At 33.2% G+C, this 25,994-nt stretch overlaps 2 protein-coding genes across 2 annotated transcripts; one reads left to right on the forward strand and one right to left on the reverse strand.

Moving 5' to 3' along the window:
- Window positions 1-433: 433 nt before the first annotated feature.
- LOC126763439 (E3 ubiquitin-protein ligase listerin) lies at window positions 434-24,429 on the reverse strand. The gene is given in 18 exon segments (XM_050480952.1): window positions 434-795; window positions 2,568-2,735; window positions 3,647-3,838; window positions 3,902-4,113; window positions 5,428-5,539; window positions 6,801-6,960; window positions 7,022-7,290; window positions 7,344-7,429; window positions 8,480-8,663; window positions 8,727-8,910; window positions 8,974-9,191; window positions 11,283-11,558; window positions 12,548-13,504; window positions 13,563-13,963; window positions 13,966-14,519; window positions 16,015-16,194; window positions 17,641-18,380; window positions 24,337-24,429. Coding segments are annotated over 18 exon segments (4,998 nt in total). The 5' UTR covers window positions 24,382-24,429; the 3' UTR covers window positions 434-735.
- Window positions 4,125-5,652, forward strand: LOC126763459 (uncharacterized). The gene is made up of 2 exons (XM_050480994.1): window positions 4,125-4,963; window positions 5,132-5,652. The coding sequence occupies exons 1-2, from the start codon at window positions 4,204-4,206 to the stop codon at window positions 5,431-5,433; spliced, it is 1,062 nt and encodes a 353-aa protein (XP_050336951.1). The 5' UTR covers window positions 4,125-4,203; the 3' UTR covers window positions 5,434-5,652.
- Window positions 24,430-25,994: the final 1,565 nt, after the last annotated feature.

The following is a 25,994-nucleotide window of genomic DNA, read 5'->3' on the forward strand; positions in this document are numbered from 1 at the left end:
TTACGAATTTGTGTCGGAGAAGCTATAATGACCGAGATGGAAAAACTAAGTCTAGCGAAAACGAGACAATAGAGGAGGAAGTGTCTAGATGTTTCCTATCCATCTCTCGTCACAAACGATCAGTACCAATAGGATAGTGTCCCGTTAGAACTCCCATTATTGCGAACTTCGTTGGCACACCTTAATAACCATACCCTTCGTAAAAACTTGGTTCTTCGTCAAGCCGGCACTATCCGCTTTCATTTCTCGCGGGAACTTCTCCAATATTAATGATATCAACTATAATTTTTAATTTTTCTCAAAATGGAAACACCTGGACACATTATTTATTAATTTAATTTTTTTATACATTTTAAAATTTGCGTTTGTCACCTATTTACGTTACTTCGACAAGGATGATAAATTAAATATATAAAAATAAAAAATTTACACATAGCTCAATGCAATAACAATATATAAACAATCCAAAATGTATTACAATAAATAATGTATATGTATATTCTTCTTTGAAGGTATAGCGGTTGTGCTTTGAATGGACAACCGATAGTCAATGCTACATACATCTAGAGTGTTAACGCGTTTTCACCAGAATTGAATCAAAAAACATTGTGAATATTTATTAGTACATATATTTATAGTTTCCATTAATTTTGTTTGTAAGCAGCCTTGGAATGAACAACATCCTTCCCTCTCCACTATTGGCTTGTCTTTTTTATTGGTTGACTCATTTCGTCACTAGAAAACATTTCGACAGATTGGGCATGTTGATTTACTGCTGGTTGTAAACCATTTATACTGTAAGTAAAGTTAAATAGATAAATGTTTTGTACATATAATGCAATTTATTGACAAGCTAAAACAAAAAAATATATATAGTATTTCGAGTATTTTAACATTTAATATTTTATTATCTATTATTATTTTTACACTATTGCATATGTTAAGTTAAATTAGTTTTTACGGCTAAGGACAGTACTTATTGACACCGGCCAAACTCCTATAAGCGGATCTCAAGTCTCGTCAATGTGCCTGAACCTTTCACAAATCTGTTTAAACGTTTTATTTCAATTTCCGCTAGTTCACCTGATTTTCTGAAGGTATAAGCCATTTGAATTTTGACCTCGCAAAGGTGGGGCAGTCAAAAAGGAAATGTTGAGATAATTCCACCTCTTTTAAACAAATTTCTAAAGCAGATATCCGATACAATTTTAATATTAATTCGGGGATAATTACTATAGTACTTGTTTTTTTTTTCGCTCCTCTGCTGTGGTTTGCGCTCTCTTGCGACCCATTTTATGGAACTGTGGTTACTACTGACGCTATGCAAGACCATATTCCACTTTAAAAGTTAACGGTTACTCTTATGTGGTACAGAATCATGCAGGGCCCGCCGGATTTAAATTACTCAAATAAAATAAATAAAGATATTAACAGAACTACGGATATCATAAGGAACCAAAACCCGCTGCGCCAAAACTGTTTTCCGTCTGGGTATGTATTATGATTTAGTGAAACATAATGAAAAAAAAAAAAACCATTATAATGGGTTGTCAAAAAAGTCTTGCGGTATTTTTATTGAATTTTTTTTTATTGAAATTGAAATGAATTTTTGATGACTCATGCCCAGCTCTTGACCGATGCTACGGCTGCTACTATGCCGGTCTCTTTCGATCAATTCAGCGTTTTTAGCGCAATTTTCGACGACAGGCCTTCCGGAACGTGGCGCATCTTCGACCACCTCTACACCAGAACGACAACGTTGAAACCATCGTTGTGCGGTGGAAATGGAAACTGTATCGGGTCCATAAACTACACAAATTTTATCGGCGGCTTGAGATGCATTTCTGCCTTTATCGTAGTAGCACTGTAAAATATGCCGTATTTTCTCTTTATTTTGCTCCATGTTTGCGACGCTATAACTCACGAACGACTTAAAAGAAACGACAATCAATCAAACACGTGTTAGCGCGTGAAATGAGCTTTCAAAAAGGTATAGCATGACCCGATGCGACGAATAAAACTAGAACTACGCGCTTTCAGCGCCAACTAGCGAAAATACCGCACGACTTTTTTGACAACCTATTACTAACATAAAAAGAAACATAAATATGTTTTAAAATTAATTAACACCAGGACACAATTCAATTATTTTTAATGAACAATTGGAGCCCTGGTTGTAATATATTTTCAAGCAACGACGTTGGTGAAAAGAATTTTGATTTATAATTGTTTGAAGATAATCATCCCAAATACAGTGGACAAGAAATAGTGGGAAATATTCATACAATTTAACAATACAAACAAATTCTACAATGCTTCGAAAGCATAAATTTCCTAAATATTTCACCATATATTCACATAAAAATGTTAGTTTAATTTTATTTAAACATGCAAATTTTCTAAATGCAAAAATAATTTCAATACCATACCCAATGATTTTTTATTTAATTGGTTTTTTTTTCTTAAATATACCATATATTGGATGATTATTAAATTCACTTTAAACTTTATCCTTTGTCAAATATAGTGATAAAAAATTTATGAATTTTATATAAAATGGTACTCACCAAACACGATCCATGAAATTTCTTTTTGCAAGTTTTGCATGTGAGTTTAGGTAACTGATAGGTATCTTGATTAATAACGGTGTAGCACACGTAACATTCTTCGACTCCTTCGAACTTTTTATCCAAGTTATTCTTCCACAGCGCTAGTCCATCTATTATTGTTCCGTTCTGTATGAAAATTAATTAACAATGTGCTATATTAGTCAGTTCGGTAATATTAGGGGGATTCTCTTGCTCCTGCACGAAATTAAAAAAAGTCATATACCAAAATATGCAAGGGCATAAGAACACCCCACTGCAGTAACATAAATATCTGTGAAAAGTTTGTGTGTATGTAAAATTACAGCGTTGAAATGATTTTGTTTTTCCTCATTGCACGAAAATTAACACAGGTTTTGGTGTAGCATATTTTGCAGCCATTGCCTATTTTGGGGTTGTAAAACTTTGAAATCCCTACAACCCCTGCACCATGCAAGAGTTTTGCAACAGCACGAGAGTTTATGATTTTTTAACTATTATCTATTTTATCTATGGTGCTATGGGTAATTTAAAAATAAGCGAAGAAAGCAAAGAACTCATCCTGTTATTAATTAATTTAGTCATGTGAGACAATCGATAAAAATAGTATAGATAGAAAGATAATACAAAGAAAGTGAAAAAGATTGCAATTTTAATGATAGCAAATACACAAATAAATTCGTGTAAAATTTGGTAATATTTTTTATGCTAGGAGCTGTTTTTACACTCTAATAAAAAAATGTTAACAACGGTTGTACCGTTTCCATACAAGAACTTAATTTTGATCGGAGTTTGTAGCGTTGTCTTCATGGCGCACTTATGTACACATATTATAAACTTGTACGGGGTAAACAAATTCATCGCTGTAGTGTTTTGTTGATTTTGCTTTAATCAGGATTCCGGGGTTCATTTGTTGTGAACAATACATATAGTATATCAAAGTACAAAATGTGTATGGAATGATTTTAAACAAAAAATATTTTTGGCTAATCATTTTAAGATTTTTCTTACTTATTTCATTAAGATTGTTTAAATATAATATGAATATAATAAGAGCTTACCTGATGCATTAAGAATAACGCTAGCTGCATGCCATCGGTACGTGATGATAAGCGGCCCCCAATACTTTTTCCGCAATCAACTTTAATCGGACCTAATGGATAATTAGATGGAAGTGTAATCGTAAGTTCTGTTCGTACATCATCAATGAAATACGTTGCTATAACTTCTCTTGTTGAGTAATGGACGGACACCTTTATAAATGTTTATATATTTAGGATAAATATTGATGTATTAAATATTAACATTATACTTACTTGCATATTTTCATGTCTCTCTTTATTAGCACCAATTGCCTTTAACTCCTCTTCGCAGATTAAAGGTGAAACATAATTAATAGTTAATTTATCTACAAAAGCTTTTTGGCGGGATGGGGAAACACTCCACCACTTCCGAACTACTGCTGGTAATTTTTTCAAAACTTCAATATATAAATGGCAAGCATACCTTTCGAGAGTTAAATTTTCATCTATAAAAATAAAAAAATAACAATCAAATGCCAGAAAAAACATTTTCTTATTCTGTTATTTAAGTTTATTAAGATCATCAAATATTTAAAATGTATTCAACATTTGATAAAATTCCTAGTGTAATCGAAATTCAACTGGACCCAGTCAAGAAACTAACCGTTTCACAAGAACTCGAGGCCGCGAAAGCATTGCTGCATCAACGAAAAACTCAGTGCGCCTCCATAAAACATAAATACAAAAGACCCAAACGGGCGCCACTTTTATATGGATACAAATTCTTTTGCGTGTGCCCACAATACAACCCCGAATATGCCTGTAAGCATACCGGTAGCGTAATAATTGACCGTGATGTTCTTACCAAAGAGGAACATATGTGTTACTTATCCACCCCGCGAGAAAATGTGGCTGCTCCTCGAAAAAGACCTAGATATTACCAAAAAAAGATTATTATGCCAAATTGTACGACACGCATAGAGCAACTGGCTATGCCCGATGTAAAGCGCGTCCGTTACACACTAGACGTACATAAGAGTTTTCTTAGAAAACGTCAAATAAAGTCGTTAAAACATCATTTGGATCACAAATCTAAAGTTGTGTCCTATAGCATAAATACAGCGCTTTCTTATATTGAAGAAGAAAAGCGTTTAGAAAGAGTTGCTAAAGTGTTGCAGAAGCGACAATGTCGCAGACTCAAAAAGCATATACTTCGTAAGCAGCGACGTCAAATAAGAAAGATTATTTGTGTGTTATTTGAGGAAATGAGAGATTTTTTACTTAACGACCAGTTTTTGATAGATGAGCGGTCAACTCTTTGCGCAGTTATATTGGAGCAAATTAGGAATTTCACAGGTATGTAAATTCTAAAACTATTAATTTTTACAAGCGATTATTTCCCATAAATAATAAACTCTGTTTTTTAAATGAAAATATAATGTAATAATATATTAATTTATCGGCTGATCTCCTATATCAAAGTTCTTAAAATATAATTATTTTCATTAAATGTTTAAAATTTAGATAATGAGTTCTACACTACAAGTAACCTAAGAGAATATCAACAAGTCTTAGCAAACAATCTCACAGTATGGATAAATAAATTTATATCTAATCTCAACATACATCTGGCGCCGCCCCCAGTATTAACTGAAAACTTAGAGCCTGATACCTTTTTGCCTGTCAAAGACTATATATCATGTTCAGAATTGGTTGAGAGTGAAGAATACCAGACGGAACAGAATATTTATTTTTCTGCCGAGGATGAAGAAGATAATGATTTTTTGTACAATACTGAAGACACAATAACTAATACAAACCGTTAAGTTGTTTCCGGGAAAGACGATTGAAAATTTCACACGATAGAAATTTACTATCATGGTTTTTTAAAACTTCTACTGGCATCGCCCGTATAACAAAAAGCAAAAATTTCTGAAAAATAAGAATCATTAAAACAAATTAATCCAACAAGCATTGAAATGGAAGAGCATATTTTTATAAATAAATAAATCACGCCACAATGGCATGTAATATTGTTCAAATAATGCACTTCGTTTTAGTCATATGCTAGAATAGAAAAAATTGTATCTAAAATTAAAATAATGTGACTTTAACAATAAACAGTAGTTGCTGTTTCTCATATTATTTATAAAAATTGGTTAGTGAGATTTATAACCTTTTTTCTAATCTGACGTAAAATTAAAAAAAAGGTGCGATATTTTTTGTGTTAGTTTGCCACCTTTAAAAAGTATGTTTAAATGTTGTTTGTTAAGTTCTGTAATCCTCAAATAATTTTTACGTTAAACAGAATTTCATGGTCGTATAGGAGTTTTTAGCGAACGTAATAAAAAGGTTTCGGCCGCAGTCTTTTGAAAAAATATATCTCATTTCTAATGAGAAGTTCATCTGCTTTACGATTTAATAATTAACGAAATCAGCTTTAGGAGTAGTAAGAAATAAAAAAAAATGGATTTTTGATGGAGAGTGATCATTCATTTTCACACTGTCGGTAGAAGTTGCTATGATATTTGCGGTAGGCGAAATTGGTTGTTGTAGTTTTAGTGGTTCAGGAGATAGTAAATTAAACTTATTAGAGGACGGGACCAATTTTTGCCCACAGATGCCCATTGCCACTGCGATTCCATGTGCCAAATTAGAGTTTTATATCTTATTTTAATGCTTAGTTATGGCACTTTATAGGTTTTCGGTTAATAGCGTTTTCTTGGCGTGGCAGTGGTCCGAAAACGCCCATCTACAAACTCGTACCTTTTTTACTCAAGTTACAGCTTGAACGGACGGACAAACAATCCCGTATTTCAACTTGTCATCCTAATCATTTACATACATATATATGTATATATATATAACCCTATATATATCTCGATTAGCTTTAGGTGATACACATAACCGTTAGGCGAACAAAACTATTATACTCTGTAGCAACATGTTGCAAGAGTATAAAAATTACATGATATAGCTATGTAAATTTAGTTAGTTCGAGAAACTTGTTTGCTGTGATCATTTGGCGTTCTGTTTTTAGAAATGCGGTGTTTGTTATAAAAGATGTTTTTCGGAACCAAAAGAGCTATTGCATAAGCACCCCTGGACTACACAACGGTATAAGATGCTTCATATGTATGTATATATTTGCAGTTCCAGTTTATGAAGTAATATAAGAAACTTTAAAATTTACCTCGAAGAATTTGTTTTCATAAAGCCAAGAAGTGTATATATTGCGTATATTGAGTGGAGATTTAACACAGGTATGTATTATGCAGTCCCACATCAAGAAATAGCTAAATCCCATTTCAACATCAATAGGCTCGAATTCATCTATTTCAGATATTTTGAAACTACATAATGAATCAAAAAAATAATTAATTTAAAATAAATATTACAACATTATATAATTACCTGAATTCTGATATATACTTATTAACAAAATTAAGTTGAGATGTTAAAACCCCTTCAAATAACTTTAAATAATGCTGAGTTTTTCCACCATGACTCAAGTTATCATTTAATGTGTGAACTTTCTTAATGTCGTCAACAACATAGGCATGAGTTAATTCGTGCAAAATATGATGGCAGGTCCGTTTTAAAAATATGTTAGGGTTAAAGAAGTTTTTGAGCAAAATGTTGAAAACATTTTCCGTAGATGTGGTTCGACTATACTTGCAAAACTATATAAAATATTAATTATATTAATTATCAATGAAATATAACGAATACTTACGTTGTAAATGACATCAAAATCGGAAAGTATTATTACGCTTTTTAATTCCCTAAAACACACCATGAAGTATTCAGGTGTGAACTTTTCTGAAAATAAAAAAATGTTACCCTTTCATGGAAAGCAAGGAAAAATCTAATTGTTTAACAATTTGTGTAAGTATGTAAGTCAAAGTTGTTGGAGAGCAGCAAAATGTCATTCTTTTCTAAACCTTAATCTATAACTCAGCGCAGATAGACTTTTTTTTTAAATTTACACTAATGTTAATGTTTAGTTATGTCACTTTATAAGTTTTCATGAAATCATGAAAAAAGTTTCAAAATATACGGTAATGTACGAAACACAGTCGAACTTCCACTTACAGCGAGATATTACTTCAAAATCTCCATGTGATTTCTCGCAGCTTTAAATGTACCTACATATATACACTTTACTTATTATTAACTTATCCCTTTCCAAGATTTACTGTTTAAAATTGTAAATCCAACTAAGCTTTAAAACGTACGTATTGGCAGTAGAAGTGGCTGTAGCGAGATTGTCTAAAATTCTGAATATACATAGATAAAAATATGAAATTTGTATTTATATTTGTATTTCACACTCAAGTTTTCGAAAAGTAATAACATGTGACTGTAATCACTATTTTTTATTGAGCAGTTACTAAACTGCAAAAACGAAAAAAGGAAGTGCCGACCTTAGAATTATAACTGGTTTTTCACAGGTTTCAAAGATCAAAGATGTTTCATTACTATTTCGAACAGAGTATCCGATATTTACGGTAATAGATTTCGTATTTGCAGAATTGAAAAGTTATGGTCCGATTTCGATAATTTTTAGACTTAAGATAGTATACCTTAAGGGACACTATTTTTGCAAAGATTTTTTCCAATATGTATTGTAACAACATGTACATAGATATCTAATTTTATCACTTACAGATGAGAGAATTGAGAAATAACTTTTAATTTATGTATTCAGATATGCAGTAAAATCATTCATACTCAAACAAAACAAAAATAATCAGATTTTGTGACACTAATGAAAATGCTTCCACAACAACCCTGAATAACATAGATACCTTAATGAGGCGTTATCTAACCAAGCCTGTAATTTTAAATTTTTGCTGTGTAAATATTTACCTTGTAGATGTAAAAGACCAAAAAACGATTCGAATATTTTGCAAATTGCATCCTTTGAAAATAACGACTCCCACTCATCTACCATATCTTGCAGCAATGTGGTTGAACTACGTTCCTTCTCGCCTTTTATAAACTGTAGGAACGTAGAAAATAGCTTACAAATATTGATCGTAAATAACGTCATCTGTAACGGCAAATACAACTATGAAAAATTACAATACACACTACACATGTTTACAAAACAAACCTTTGGGTTTTCAATATTTTCGATTGATTTATGTACGCTTGGTACCCAAGAACCTAGTCCAATGATAATGTTATCCCAATCTTTAGCACCTAGACTCAAAGGTATTTTTTTAAGTATTTCTGTTAAGAGTCGAATGTATTCAATTAGTTCAATAACGGCCCCGTACTCAAGCTCATTTATTTCTCTAAAAAAAGTAATTATTTTATTTACATACACTATGGTAAATATAAAAAGTAATAAGTCTTACACTTTATTTCGTATATAAAAATTTTCATTAATTGATCGAACAGATTCCAACAACTGCTTGATTACATTTCTGTCACTGATCCTTAATTCATCACAGTTAAAATTATTTATTACAAGACAGCGCAAGGCTGCACATTTTATCCAAATATCTTTTGATTTTGCACAATCAAAAATATTGCTTACGGTAATACTACGGTAATTCAGGCGCGGAGTTTGATACTAAAACGAATTGAAAATAAATAAATGTTGACTTACATACATAAAAGTTATACCTAGATTATAATAGGTTGTCAAAAAAGTCTTGCGGTATTTTCGCTATTTGGCGCTGAAAGCGCGTAGTTCTAATTTTATTCGTCGCATCGAGTCATGCTATACCTTTTTGGAAAGCTCATTTCACGCGCTAACACGTGTTTGATTGATTGTCGTTTCTTTTAAGTCGTTCGTGAGTTATAGCGTCGCAAACATGGAGCAAAATAAAGAGAAAATACGGCATATTTTACAGTGCTTCTACGATAAAGGCAAAAATGCATCTCAAGCCGCCAATAAAATTTGTGTAGTTTATGGACCCGATACAGTTTCCATTTCCACCGCACAACGATGGTTTCAACGTTTTCGTTCTGGTGTAGAGGTGGTCGAAGATGCGCCACGCTCCGGAAGGCCTGTCGTCGAAAATTGCGATAAAATCGCTGAATTGATCGAAAGAGACCGGCATAGTAGCAGCCGTAGCATCGGTCAAGAGCTGGGCATGAGTCATCAAAAATTCATTTCAATTTCAATTAAAAAAATCAATAAAAATACCGCAAGACTTTTTTGACAACCCATTATTATTAATATAGCAACCTATGAACATTAAGATGGGTAAACAGAAATCGAATTATTTTTTTTCGAAGAATAGATAAGGAAGTCTGTCCAAATATGAGCTCTAATTGTAACGGACAATGTTCTATTTTTTCATATTATCTGAAAAAATCAACTTTCAACTACTTGAAAAAGTATCTTATTTTATTCATTCTGTAAGAAATTTTAAACTCTAATAAAAAGGTATCTTACGATTTTTCGTAAGCCTAACCGTTTAAAAGATCTTAACGGTTGAAGTTTTTTCTTATTAATTTTATAACTCAATGAAGAAAAATTTCATAAATCGGAAAGCTCATAGTTTTGTAAGGAATTTACTGCTCTAAAAATGGTTCCTTATAAGATCTTTATTTTCAGTTTAAAATGGGCAAAATTTATTGTTTTTTCTTTACCCATGTACTTTATAAGGAATTTTTTGATATTTAGCAATAAAATTATTTATCTCCAAAGCAAACAAGTGCGCAACTTTAAGAAAGTGATATTTTAATACAAAATTTTCCGCTCTACAAAAAGGCAAAAATTGAGAACGCGATCCCAAAAATATTCTCCATTCAAGCATTTGATTCAGCTATATGATATAGTAGATATCGGCGGTTCCGATTAATGAGTAACGCGTTCAAAATTTCAGATCGATATCTCAAAAACTGAAGGACTAGCTCGCGCATATACATACAGACAGACGGACAGATGGATATGGCTAAATCGACTCAGCTCGTCACGCTGATCATTTAGATATACAATACATATAATTCATCGGGTCACCGACATTTGTTTTTTGATGTTACAAATATTGTGGCAAACTTATTATTCTTTGGTCAGGGTACAAAAAATTTTCCAGCTTGGCAAAAAGTTATGTCAATTATGTCGTGCGCACAGTTTAAATAATTTAATTTGAATGGATTGGATAGCCAAGGTTAATATACTACCAACTATAGGGGTATAAGTTGTACCGTAACATGTTACCACTGATTATATTCGTAGTAATAGAACGCAAAGCTAGTCACATAACAAGTAAGGAATATCTAATATCGGTTATAACCGACCTTTGCGTATTCTAGCAATTCGCAAGGCTTTAAAACGGCTACATATTTTCAGGTGTAAGCCAAACTTTATATCCCTACAATGGTTTGCAACTCTACTCAGTTGAAGGAACACTAAAGCAATTAAATTTCAAAACATTAAAACTTCTTTTTGGTATAGTAAAGAAAATTTAACTTCTGAACAAGAAGTAATTCAAGGTTTTATTGGTAATTAAATATCAAGAAAATATCTGCACGGCGCGTAGAACCGTGAGAATTGATGTCACCAGGAAAAAAATGATCATGTCACCATCGTAGTACCATAAAAATAGTTCGGTTGATCTGAAGTTGAATTCAACTGAGTAGAGTTTCATAACTAAACATCACATAATAACTCTAAAAGTTTGTCGAAAAATTATATTATATAAATATGTACCTGTAAGAAATTAATGTAAGCTGATAAAGCGTCTTTAGCAATAAGATGTTTGAAAAGTTCCTCGTTAAAAACGATTGATGCGCTTTCTTCGAACGGCAAATATCGGTGATGGTAAGTTAATATGTGTAAAGAACGACAATACGATATTTCGTCAGCTTCTATAGCATTTCGAAGAAGAATCTCATGTACTTTTTCCGATAGAATAGATTCATTTTGAATCAAAAATTTAATTTGATCCTGTACTTCTTCAATCCAAATCTTCAGAGCAACACATTCCTGCAAAATTAATATTATTAAATGTAAAATCATCAAATATAAACTGTATTTTAAAGTACATATTAACAATAGCATGCCATTATAATATAATTCTAATAACACGGAGGCTTACCAACCTATTACGCATCTATAATTGCCTGTATACAGCTGCCATTCGACAAGAGGATACCAAATTCCTCATTACTCGAGAATATAGTCAACATACCTCAGACAATTGAATATTTTATCGAATACTATCAGCAATTAGAAGATAGGAGTGTAAAAATCAGGAAACAGCTCAATAGCAGTTATTTTGCGAATTTGAATACATTGAATATCTTAAAAAACATATGTAAACTTTACTTTTTTGTCACATTGTAGTAGTATATGGAAGCTGCGGTAATTCATGGATCAATATCGCACATTTTTGTCATTAAAATACCAATAGTAGCCCAATATTATACTATATTTATACATATTTTGCTAAGGCTTACATATTGACTGATATACATACATATGTATATGGCATAAAGCCAACCGGAAGTTTGAAATTCTTATTTAATTATGGGGGCTAGGAGCTTTTTGATCAGATCAGCAAAAGGTAAGGAGAGGAAAAAAAGGCTTGTTCTCAGGAAGGAAGGAAGAGACATGTATGTATATGTTGAGTTCGATAGGATAGCTTGTATGACAGGTATACCATATGCTATAGTTGTCCGATATTGACGGTTCCGACAAACCGACGTGTGCCAAAGTTCAGATCGATATCTCAAAAACTTCGTGTATATACAGAATGATGGACGTGGCTAAATCAACTCAGCTTATCATGCTGCTCATTTATGTCCGTGACAAACTTAACATACTCTGTTCAGGGTATAAAAACAGTTGAATATTTCTTGAAGCTTGCAAACAGAATACATTATTCAGAGTATGAATTAGCCTTGATATAGAAATGTACATATAGACAAATATTTTTACATATATAAACCATGCAACAAACAAATAACTCTTACCTCAGGTTTAATGTTTAAAACACTTTCTGCAGCAGATGTAAGAACTATACAATTGAGCAATTCATCATATAATTGGCGATTTATTGTGCTCATTTCTTTACAATCATTTTCTTGTAATCTTTTGATAATATATACGTTCAAAAGTGATCTCTTTAAAATTGTGATTATGGTCTGAAGTTCTAAACATTCATAGTGCACTTCTACTTTTGTGGAAACAATGCCATTTATGGCTTCCATAAATAAAGTATAATTTTTCAATTTTTCGTGCAATGCAGAAATATCCTTAGTCGTAGTAAACATATTTATTAGATTATTTTGAGCAGTAAGTCTCAATTGAGCTGTAGTGTATTTGGCAGTACTGCGGAATATAAAACGAATTATAAAATCTGCACTTTTTGATATATTGGACACGGTAAGCGTGTTCATCATTCGCAAATTTGAAATGCAATGTAAAGTTGTCACTTCATTTACGATATGTTCATCGCATAACACACTTTCCCAACATTTGGATAGCTCAGAAAGTGTTTCTTCCCTAAGGGAAATATTTGCTGACGATTTAATCAAAAACGAAAATAGTTTAATGAATGATTTGGTTTTTGTTTCAATAAACACACTTCCGCATGAAAATATCTTCGGCAACACTTTAGAAATAATTTGGCTACATAATTCAACCAGCTCATAGTTGTCATCTCTTTCAAGAGGCTCAAAAATTATGCTTAGCAGTTCATCCAATGAGGTGGAACCAATGAAGAAATTACCACTATCATTTTGTAGAAACAGTGTTTGCAACCAATTAATTTTTTCTTTCGACTTCTCGAGTAATGCTTCTCTTGTTATATCACTTATTATTGTCCTGACATCTGGGCTGGATAACAATATATCTTTACGTTTTCCAATTTTCAATGGTTGCAACAATAAACGCTCAGTAATCAAAATTTGCATATGCCTAGAAGATACCTGAAAATAGAACACATGCTTGTTATCAAGTTAACAAAAAAATTCTAGAGCCACTTACGCAGATTAGTCTATTGTTGATAAAATCGAATTGTTGATCACCGTCCAAGTAATTTAAAAAGTTGAAAATATTTTTGGCAATATCAACGTAAAGATTTTCATTCGCCATAGGTATTAAGTCAATAAATATTTCCAAAGATTTTATAATATCGAAGTTGTTTGTAATATTTATATGGAATTTGGTGTCGGAAAATAGATCCATAAGTAACAACAGGTGTTTTAGACAAGATTCGCATTCTTTACCAGAAATTCGTTTTAAGCAATGATTAACTAATTCGGAGGCTAGGCTTTTTAATTTAATCTGATTTCTATCTTTTTCTTCAATAGGTAATAATAAGTCCAACTTATTACTTATGCCTTCTTGATTCAATTTAACTAGACTTTGGAAGATATCAATAATCCCTCGGGATAATGTTCTGTATCAGTAATTAGTGAAGCTACCAAATCAAATATCGAATTCCAGAATTCCTTTAAAAGATATGCTTGTATTTGATCATTATCTTCACTTTCTATTTGAATGTCAGCAAACATTTGAAGAGTTGAATCGAAAAATGTTTTACAAGAATTAATTATATTTGCTCTGAGTAACCATTTAGTAGGATCAATTATGTTTTTATGTAAAAGTTCCAAGGTATTTCGTTGTTTCTCATCAAACGATATTTCCGAACTATTCATCTTATTTAATACCAGCTTTAAACAGTCAAAATATGAATTCAACATAGCTAGATGATCTGTTCCATTAGGCTTAAAGGTTTCAGAACAAAAAACATGTTTTAGTTTTTCTAGAAACAATTTCATAAAAATATACCAGTCGAAATTATTAATACGAATTGATATTAATGCTGAACAAAATGGTAACATTTTAGGACAGATGCTTTCATAGTTATTAAAGAAATTATTTTGAAGCAAACTCCACAGCCTGTATTCAACCGAATTGCTGAAGTCCAAATGTATATACCTACAAATAGAGTAAATTTAGTATTCAAATATTTGTAAATATATTTATTAATGATTATCATAACTTAAGGACCGCTTCTAATATTGTTTTCATTAGTTGTCTTTACTGATCGGGCAATAATATTCCCTATTTTAAAGTTGATTTTAAGTATTAATACTCTCATCTCACTGGAAAAATTAAATGAATTGTTTGGCTCATAAACTTATCCTTCAGCATTCTTTTTATCGATTATTATATAATATAATTTAAGTTGTGCGGGCTTCAATTGAGAAACAATTTAATTATTCAAGAAGAACAAAAATATTTTACTCATGTAATATATGTATCTGTGTGAATAATGTGTTCTCTTTGCAAAATATTTGGTTATTAAAATGAAAAAAAGTGAACCAGGTGTAAGAGTTAGCAGTGGCTTCATTTTCATTGCTTGTATTGTTATCTTCCCACAAAATATTACATTATTTACATACATATTACAAAAACATTAATGTTGGAATTAAACTCCTCCTACTACAGAAATAAATGCTCTTTTATACATGGATTGTGACAAAACCTGTAAAATGTAATTAAATTCCCAGGGTAAATGATGTTTCAAAAAATGTATTTTGCTAAGTTGATGAGCGCGATCTGTCAACCAGTTTGTTTACATCAGCTACTTAAGTCGGTACACCTCATTAGTGTGTTGCGACTTTTACAATGGATAAAAATATCGAACAACGAATTTATTTCAAATTTTGTACTTCTAACCAAATTTTATGCGCGGGATAGTTGCAAATAATGAAAAATGCTTACGGTGATTCAGTTTTATCAAAAAGCCTACGAGTGGTATAAAGCCTTCAAAGATGGTCGAGAGATCGTTGAAGACATAACTCGTTGTGGACCTCTTCAACTGAAGAAAATATTAAAAAAGGCAAGAATGAGTTGATGATAATCGTCAGGCAAGAGTTAGAAGGATGGCAATAGAGCTTGACATCTCTCGCGAGTTCGTTCGAATGATTTTGGTGCATATTTTGGGTATGAAACGCGTTCTTGCTCGACTCGTCCCGATTAAGCTTTTTTCAAAAAGAGCATCATAAACATGTCTCTTGGACATGTTTGATCCTGCTAATTCCGATCCCACATTCATGAAGAGCAGTACAACTGCCGATAAGATATGTCAACAATCATCGAAATGGAGCCCGTTTTCAGTCAATCGAAGAGATAAAACTAAATTCGCTGAAGGCCATCCCAAAAAGTGCTTATTAAAAGGACTGTTTCGAGTACTGGAAAAATCGTGGCATAAGTGTATTACATCTGGTGGGGATTGCTTTAAGGCGACAAAATAAATATTGATGAATAATTAAATATTTTGCGTTTAATTTGCAATTTCCGGGTACTTTTTTGTCACAATGTATATATATCCATGTCTTTTTGTGTTCTTTTTTTTAGAGTATTTCTATCTTAGTTCTTATTCTTATTACTAAAATCCGTAAATTATAATACATATATTTGAACTTACCAATCATCGTAGGTTGATTGTACAAGCAATATGCATTGCCATATATGCAGAGATAATATCCGATCGCTTTCATCAATTCCTGAGAAACATATTTCAATAATATCCTTTTTCCATTCAGATATTATGGCATTCAGAGATGTGTTTAAAATCATATTGTGTATTGCTTTGAACCACGCTCTCCTATAAGAATATATACATATTTAAATATTTTACAGAAATTATTATAGACGAAAAGTACAGCCATTTAAAAGGCATAAAAAGGGGGCCGTCGCCCCGGGCGCAACGTCTTGGAGGCGGAAAAACGATCTTCGCTGTTTTTTAATATTCAGAAAAATACTTCAGTGGAAGGATAGGCCAAACTGTGAGAGCGACACAATGCGACGTAGGAGTGACAAAAAAAAAGTATCTTTATTTTTACTCTGTCGTGGCGACGTGTCACTCTCACAGTTACCTTATGCTTTGAATGTACCAAATACTTTTATTTCTCCAAATTTTTCAAAAATGGAATTTAAAAACTCCAATTCTGGCAAAAATTCCTGCAAATTGTGTCAAAAATGTACGAGATATAGGGCGGAAATGGGTTTTTTCTATGACTTTTAATAAGATGTCTTGTAAATTTACTATCAATTTCCTCAAAAACCGTATTGTGAGGATTTTGGAACTTCAGAGTTTGCGTGGCTTCTAGTACCTAAATTTTATATACTTAATATCGAAGATATTTTGTAAAAATTCACTTTTGTTCGAACCACCTCATGGAACTTGTACGTAGGTAGATAAAGGAGGGCGGCAGAACATCCTTGGCCCCGGGCGCCCGAAGTTGTAGCTACGCCACTGTCTCTGACATCAATTTAATTCGATAATTTTGTTGTTTTTTTCACATGTCAATGTTTTGACAAGAGAGGAGAAAAATTACCAATCGAAAACAGCGAATATTAAATACTGGAGCAAATTTGTTTCAATTAATTTCTTAAGTTATGTATGTCATTTTCATTGTTTCCAAACGTTTATAAACAGTGAAAACTTCTATATCAGTTTGTTTTCTTCTCTTCCATATTTGCATGATGAAGAACAATCCCGGTAATAAAGTACTCCATATAATTGGGGTTTAAGTTTCTTCAGCATCCACCGTTTGATTTTTTCTCTCTATTCTCTAAAGAATAAAAAAAAGTTAGCCGGAGAGAAATTAAGTGGCCGCGACATAGATCTACTTTGAAACAAAAAAAAAATATAATTAGACTAATGCTCCCGAGGCAATGATGCAATTACGTTCATCCCCCCGATATGTCAAGGAACACGTGTATTAAGTTTCATTTTACTGAAGTTAATTTTTATCCGTAAGTATACAAATTACGGTGTAAAATTAACAACAACAAGGGACTGTGATCGTTGGCACTTGATTTCTATATTGTAAAAATGTGAGCCAAAGTAGGCGTGATCTCGCCCATTTGAGCAGCGTAACATTAAGATGTAAGATAATTTCTTGCACCAAATTTGGCTAAAATGTGTCGATTATGATAGGAGATTGCAATCAAAAGTAGGCTATTTTATGTCTACTGCAAAATTTAATGTTTCTAAAGTTTTTATATCAATTTACCGACATAATGCAATATGAAAATTCTTACTAACCTTGTTAATTTATTGCCATTTCTTCCACAGTTCCAAAAGCTCTTAAACTCTATAATGGAACGTAATATATTGTGGGACTTTGAAGACAAATCTGCGGTTTTCGTTTGCTCAGTAAAAAAAGCAAGAAGTTCGAGGCTTCCGTAAACTTTATTATAGCCAAATGCATAAATGTCAGTACCTTTTTTGCTATCTGACGATTCTGAAAGATTATTAAATATGTATTCTAGTATCTCTGATTGACAATGTAAACAGACTTCCTTAACACGGTCTGTTTTGGCATTAAAAATATCGAAGAAGCTGGCACGAGCAATATTAGCAGCTGGAACGTAATTATCAAATTGAGAACAGATCCAAACGGGTACTAATTCTTTTAAATATGGGGCTATCATGCGTTTACATTTCGATGCAAGCATTTTTTGTACTTCCTGTGTAAGTTCGCGTATGTTGTGTATCGGATCATATGCAAATTCAAGGTAGATTTTAGTCCAAAGTGGTAAAATTACCACAAGTTCCTCGACACTCCTTTCATTTATGTCATGAATCAGCTCTTCCAAAGCCCTTTTTTTAGTAGTCGGATCTTTTTTATTGAGCTTACGAATTGCATTATGAAGGCTTTTATTAGTTGTGCAATCAGAAAAATGCGCTATTTCATTTGATCGATTGATTTTCTTTGATTGTGTGGGGAATCCAATTCCAGTTTGGGTACCAAGAAGTTCAGCACTGCGACTGCTGCTGGAAGGCTAAAATTATAAAACAATTGTTTTCTTTTAATTTAATAATACGTGGATAATCAAATAACATAATAAAAATAAGGAATACATATTAAGTTTGCCACTCGGTTTGCAACACCAGTAGGAAACGAAAGAGCTCCTATTGAATATATACATGACTAAATGATCAGCGAGACGAGCAGTCGTTTTCGCCAAGCCCGTCTGTGCTCATTTGTCGGGCCGATATCGGACCATTATAGCATATAGCTGTCATATAAACTGAACGATTCGAATGAAGTGTGGTATGAAAAGCTTTTTCATTTGACAAGATCTCTTCACGAAATTTAGCAAGAGTTATTGTCTAATAATGCAGTCACCGCAGAAATTGTTTAAATCGGATGACTGTAGGATATAGCTGTCATATAAACTGAACGATCGGAATCAAGTTCTTGTAAGAAATATTTTGTATTTATGAAGGGTATTATAGTTTTGGTGCAACCGAATTTACTGTCTCTCCTTATTTTTACTTTTTTTGATGGGCTGAAATTTTCAAAAAAAATTCGTGGATATACGATTTTTTATAAATGAATCATTATGTAATTTATTTTAAGAATAAATTAATTTTCCTATTATAGATGTACATATGTATGTGTGTTTAACGCAGAATAAAGTGCAATTAATTTATAATTAACTTTACAAAAACATATCAAAACTGTTTTGTAAAATGTCTTAAAAAAATTATTTGGTTAATATATGTATTTTCGTTTGGAATTTTTTTACAATACAGATATACAGATATACATATGTATATACCATTTTCCATCAACAATGCCCGGCATTATTTGGAAAAATGTTTTGAGTTAAGCGGTTTTTTATATCATTAATAAATTTTTTATAATCTTATTTTGTTTATGGGGTCAAAAGACGTTTATAAAAAAAGGTAAGTTCTTGAATTAAGTATATGTGGTTTCTAAAGAATTGATTATATAATTGCACAGAACTGAGGAGAACTCTCAATGTGCAAACCGAGCTGGCATATCGAGTGAGATCAATTGTGCCCCGTGGAGCGTTGTGTCAGGTCATCATTGTTGTTTTTTGGGCAGATTGCCTTACTTTCTACTTTACGGTTGAAAAGACCAAATACTAGCAGGGCATGAATTGGAATGTGCGAAAGATTTTCCACATCAATAAGCGCATGCTCACAGATATGTCGCCACTGCCGTAATTAACGAGATATCTCTTGCAGGGCTACGTCATTTTGGTGTGCAACGATCATCTTTCGAAACATTAAAGAATAGCGAATTAATTAAACAAATTTAACAAAAATTTACATTTTATTATATTCATGTATAATTAATCATAATCACCACTAACGTTTTAAAAATATGCTTCACAACAGGATCTTCTAATAACGAGTCGTTTCTGCTTTAGCTCCTAATTGTCTAAATTACTGAAGGCGTGGAATTCACTAGAATCTCAATTGATTTCCTCATGACGGTACCATACCAAATCACTATGTGTCATAAGTTCTCAATAGAGTTTACATAGGGCGAGTTTCCACGCCAATCCAAGCGTTGCATCATTAGATCGTTATATATATTGTTCAAATAAAAATAAAAATTCTAACTGGGTCATATACACCTGTATTATATCGGGTGATTTTTTAAGAGCTTGATAACTTTTTTTAAAAAAAAAGCGCATAAAATTTGCAAAATCTCATCGGTTCTTTATTTGAAACGTTAGATCTTTCATGACATTTACTTTTTGAAGATAATTTCATTTAAATGTTGACCGCGGCTGCGTCTTAGGTGGTCCATTGGAAAGTCAATTTTGGGCAACTTTTTCGAGCATTTCGGCCGGAATAGCAATTTGGAAATGTTGTCTTCATAGCTGGAATAGTTGAACCAACTACTGTAGATTTAGACTTGACGTAGCCCCACAAAAACATAGTCTAAAGGCTTCAAATCGCATGGTCTTGACGAACTTACGGAAATCCATTTTTAGATGAATTTTCTCCGAAAACGTTTTCCCTCAAAATGGCCATAGAATCGCGAGACTGTGTGGCATTAGCGCCATCTTGTTGAAACCACATGTCAACCAAGTTCAGTTTGAAGCTTCCATTTTTGGCAACAAAAAGTTTGTTAGCATCGAACGATAGCAAAAACATATCAACGTTATTTTTAAAACTGCATCATAAATTAAAGAATAGCGAATTAATTAAACAAATTTAACAAAAATTTACATTTTATTATATTCATGTATAATTAATCATAATCACCACTAACGTTTTAAAAATATGCTTCACAACAGGATCTTCTAATAACGAGTCGTTTCTGCTTTAGCTCCTAATTGTCTAAATTACTGAAGGCGTGGAATTCACTAGAATCTCAATTGATTTCCTCATGACGGTACCATACCGAATCACTATGTGTCATAAGTTCTCAATAGAGTTTACATAGGGCGAGTTTCCACGCCAATCCAAGCGTTGCATCATTAGATCGTTATATATATTGTTCAAATAAAAATAAAAATTCTGGCGCAACATGGCGTTGCATCATCCTGGAAGATTAGGCGATCCGTATAAGGATAATACTCTTCAATTGCGGGTACTAAAAATAGTTAACATTTTTGCATTCATGATTCCATCAACAAAGTGTAGATGTCCCAAAACATGGTATGAAAAACAACCCCAAATCATTTGTGTGAGGAAGCTTAATTTTCTTTACTACACATTTATCCTGGAACCTCTCACTACATGAATGGCGCAGGTAAAGCAAATTTTGTGAGCTTAGCAAATTAAATTTGCTTTCGTCAGACTACATAATCTGTTCCGATTTTGGTACTTTCTAGCCCAAAAATGTCGTGCACCCTTAATTTTTTACGTTAATAGTACCCATTATTAGCACATTACAGGGCATCTTACAAATAAATCAAAATCCGTCGACATAGGGTTTCGACACTTAAATCCATTTGGTGAAAATTTTGCATCTTCGCTATAATATAAAATGCACTTTTAAACCGGTCGCAGTAAGTTATCTATTCTCTCAGTTGACTTTCGAGGACGACCTAAACTCATTTTACGCTCCAATACATCTCAATTGTCTTATTTTGTAAAAGACGAACAATAGTTGAATTCCCAAAATTAATTCTAGCTGCTATTTGCTGAGATCACTTTTCTTCATCTAATGGCAATATGCGAATTTATTGGTTACGCGTTAATTACTTGATTATTTGGCATTTTGCATAACTTTACAAACACACAACCAAAACACGACTCTAAATGAAGTGTTCAACTCAAGTTCATAAAAAAAAATTATTCATTTCTCAGAACCTACAATATCTAGTGGAACTTTTTCAAATTTACAATTATATATAGCTGAAGATAGTCGGAAGTGTATGTATGTATTTGAAATCGTGGACAAAGAAATAATACACTTTGAGCATGTACTAAAAGGACGTTTATTATTAGATTAGATTAGATTTATTCATGAGGAATGCACCGCAACTTGTGTCTATTGTGCCCTCTCCTAAATCACATGGACTCACTTAGCCGAAGCATGTCGATGAATTCCAATATTTTACTGGGTGCTAATGAGTCGATGCAATTCCTGTCCGGAAACATGGATCCGAGGGCCTTAATCCTGCGTCTGCAGACTGCTGTGCAGTCGATCAGCAGGTGTTCCGGTGTTTCAGGCTCCATGTCGCAGAACCGGCAGTTAGTGCAAGAAGATAGGCCCATGTTATATAAATGCCTATTTATCGTGGCCAGTATAAAATGCGACCAAGAGCCTAAGCTTATTCCTGGGGAGGTTGATTACAACTTTGAACCTGCTCATGTTGTACCCTCCCATTAGCAACCTGGCATGCCGCCGTGAGTTCGTAGCCAATACTTCTTTCTGCACACTCCCTCTTCTTTGCGAAGTAGCTCCTAGCTCCTTTATGGTGTGGGGACCCGTTTATTATTACTATTAACAGAAAGCAAATTGAATTTTTTCTTTAGCATAGAATAAATTGTGGATTAAGAAAAAAATATATATGTATAAAATATATTTTTTCAAAAAATCTTAAAAAAAAAATATTCAGTTTCCAATTGCATATTTTGGTCTGGAGATAGCAATAGCACACTAGAGCGCTTCTGCCATAGATAACCTTCTGCAGAATTTTAGAAACTTTATTTGGAATGTTTCATTGTTGTTGCTTTTAAGCACCCACTTTGTAGTGTGACCACAATTTTTCAAAATTGCTTGGTATCGTGGAGGCAAACTCTCCACTAACTTCTGGAACTTACTTTGTGGAATTGCGTGCCATGCCTTCTCGATCCCAGTTTATAAGTTCTTTAGCATTTTTGAATGTTTTCTTAGCAATCTGCATTTTAACATCGCTCCACAAGTTTTCCATTGGGTTTAATCCCTTTTATTTCAAAGCTCCAAAGTACTCTTTTTCCAAATTTGCAGTCCATTTCTAAATGTTCTTTGGCAAAGTTCTGTCGTGAACTAATGTTTCTTTATGACAGCAATGGTTTTTTCGACTTATTCGTACAACAACTAAGCATCATTGAGACGCCTTCGTACAAGTCTACTGGAGACGCTAAACCCAAATTTCTTATTAATTTCCGCCATAATCTCTCGATAATGGTTAAAAGGATCAACTTTGCTATATCTGATGATGGCTCTGTCAGCATATTCTTTTGTTTTACATGTAGGAACTTTGCGATTTTTTAATTTTAGATTTACTTTCAACAAAATTTATGAAACGATTTTCAGTAGCAGATAGCTAACCAAATAGCCGTGAAAATAATGCTGTTAACAGAAGAGTAATAGATAGTTTCCAAAATAGTCCGCAAATCAGAGCAGTAAAATGTATGTTTGTGAGAGAGAGTGAGTAAAATAATCACACCGACGTATATTTAAAGAAGTAGTTACTTTTTTTACCGAGGTTAGAACAAAAGTAACCAATCGAATAACGAATGCATTATTTTCTGATAACCTTTCGGTAACCAGTTAGCTAACTTATACGTGTCTTGTAGAGAGATTTCATACCGATCGACGTGTATAACCTATTTATATTTCTAATATTTAATCAGTGACTTTACAATATCATTACTAAAATTGCGCTAGTCATATGTATAATGGCTAAATACTGAGAACCATACAGGAAAAAAGATGAAACATCATAATTACACATAGTAAAATACTCAATTAAGGCTTATAACTGATTCACATACATCTTTCCTCGTTTTCCTTGACAATTCATAATATAACAGAGTGAAGAAAGCAAAGGTTATCTCAGAATTAACGCTTTGCTTTTCGTGCTAATCGTTAATAAAAAAATAGCGCATTTGCCTGGCAAAACGTTTAAAGATGAGAATTGCCGACAATTTGCGTCACTTTGCTGTATTTCGTTTCGATGTGAAAGTATTCGTACAAAAGCATACGCCGAACTTTTCTGTCAAAGAAAATGTCTGAAAACACTGAATAGAAAAATTTTGTATAGAAGTGTGAATTACCCATTAATTGGCTAACTTTAACGACTGCCAGAGTATGTTTAGCAGAATTAAATAAATTTGTACCTTTGCGGTAACTTTACAAAATTTCCGTGATTAAGTTTTCAAATACACTAATATTGGCAATTTTAAGAACTCTGATTCAATATATAAGGCAATACAGAAGTCTGATTGTTATTGGAAACCAGAAGTTACATTTATACTTATATACATATTCTTAATTTGGAGACCCTCCTTCATCAGCCCATATAATTTGTGACCCGAATTCGGTGGATGATTATAAATGCCAAATATATATACTCCTAATCTGGCGGCTCCGTCCTCTAACAGCCAAGAACCGTGTGTAACTTCACAGCCGAAACTTGATTTTAGTAAACAAGCAAACAAAGTGGTACTAAGCGTTACTTGACAAAGTAACAAAAAGTTTCTTTCCTAAATCATTTACAGAAAAATCATGTTAGCGAATTATCTAATTCGACTTACTTTGGAGTTGCTTTTCACTTTAAAAGTACTCCTTTTGATATCCATATTTTCAACATGCGTTATTTATCAACACTACTCGTACACAATCTGCAATGTTTTGAAGAAGTGTTGAAATAGTTTTATCGTTATCGATTTTACCCGGACATTACACGATAATGAAATTTCTTTCTATTACAATATGTTCACACTTTTTCACTAACAAACACACACTTTTCGTACTTGCACACCGATTTGATATCAACGTCTCACATTAAGTTATGTTGTTGTTGTTGTTTTAACGGTTATCAATCCCCGTTGGGATGGTAAGGGTCATCTGTGTTGTCGTCGACGTCATCTAACGGGAGGCCCAGGAAACGTGCTATTTCGACTGGGTCGGACCAAAGGGAAAAGGTGTTAGATGAGTGGGGTTGGTAAGGCATTGGGTATTATCAGTGCTAAAAGTCTATTCGTATAGGAAAAGAGAGATTGTTTAACCTGCTTTAATATCCAGAACGATAAAAGTTGCGCAATATCAACGTCTCTCGCGTTGTTGTTGTTGTTGTTTTAACGGAGCTCTTCGTGTGCGATGGGTGGTGATTTGCCTCCAAGAACTCCACTTACCAAAGGGAAGGTGTTAGATCAGTGAAGGTGTTAATGGCTCCACTGGAAAAGTATGAATGGCTCAATATCCTGTCGAAAGTCAGTTTCTCGCGTCCGTGTGCGAAGTCCCGAACGCCACATACGGAAAGACCTTTTGATGCTCCTAGGAAGCAGTTCCGCTCCAAGCAGATGGCTGCAAGTGTGATTTCTACATAAACATCCCAGCAAGAACTGCTTGAAGAGGAGTTAATTATGCTCCTTAACTGGGAGCATAAGCGTCTCACTGTGAAGGTGTTCGATAGGAGACATCAAAACACATTCCCGACGTGGTCCGGAGTGCAGTATTTTGGCAGGTCTGGAGTTTCCTCATCTGCGTACCACTGCATCCAGGCGACCATATTGGTGTTGCGTAGTTGAGGACCGGCCGGCCTTATTGACCACATAGTTTGCGGCCAACGGTTGACCGCATAGTTTTAATTATATCGATGAACTAATATTTTTAATATAAGTTATGAAATAGGTTTTTCCATGTTGATATGACTGTCAGTGACATCTGTGCTAAATGTCACTTCAAAATAATTCAAATTTTTAGTGCCTAGTATACGCTTATCTTTCTGAAGTAAATAAAGTCCAATTGGCGATTTTAACTATGAGTGAAATTATTTAACAAAGCATTTCCATTAAGGGAAGACAAATCCCTACTTCACCATGGCAGCTGGAATCTGCCAGCAGAGAAACGGGGACTCGGCAAGACCTTCGAAGACCCCGCAGCAGAATCTGGTGTCGAGACTAAAGGAGCCACAATCCAGATTCTGCTGTTGTTAACAAAGAAACCATAGAACCGCTGACGAAAAGAGGCGATGAGATTAACTATGTCGAGGAAGTATTAATTCATTGACGTAGAAAGGTGAGTGTTCTCCAGGATCTCAGCTGCCAGACAAACTCTCTAAACTACTACTTGAATACGACTCCAAAGCACACCACACATTATAGGTCAGCACGGATATCATCAAACTATGCACTATCCCATGGATAACAGAAGTGGTATAAGTATTATAAAACTCGAATATAATGTCTTT

Source organism: Bactrocera neohumeralis, chromosome 6 (assembly GCF_024586455.1).
Source record: "Bactrocera neohumeralis isolate Rockhampton chromosome 6, APGP_CSIRO_Bneo_wtdbg2-racon-allhic-juicebox.fasta_v2, whole genome shotgun sequence".
Classification (NCBI taxonomy): Eukaryota; Metazoa; Arthropoda; class Insecta; order Diptera; family Tephritidae; genus Bactrocera; species Bactrocera neohumeralis.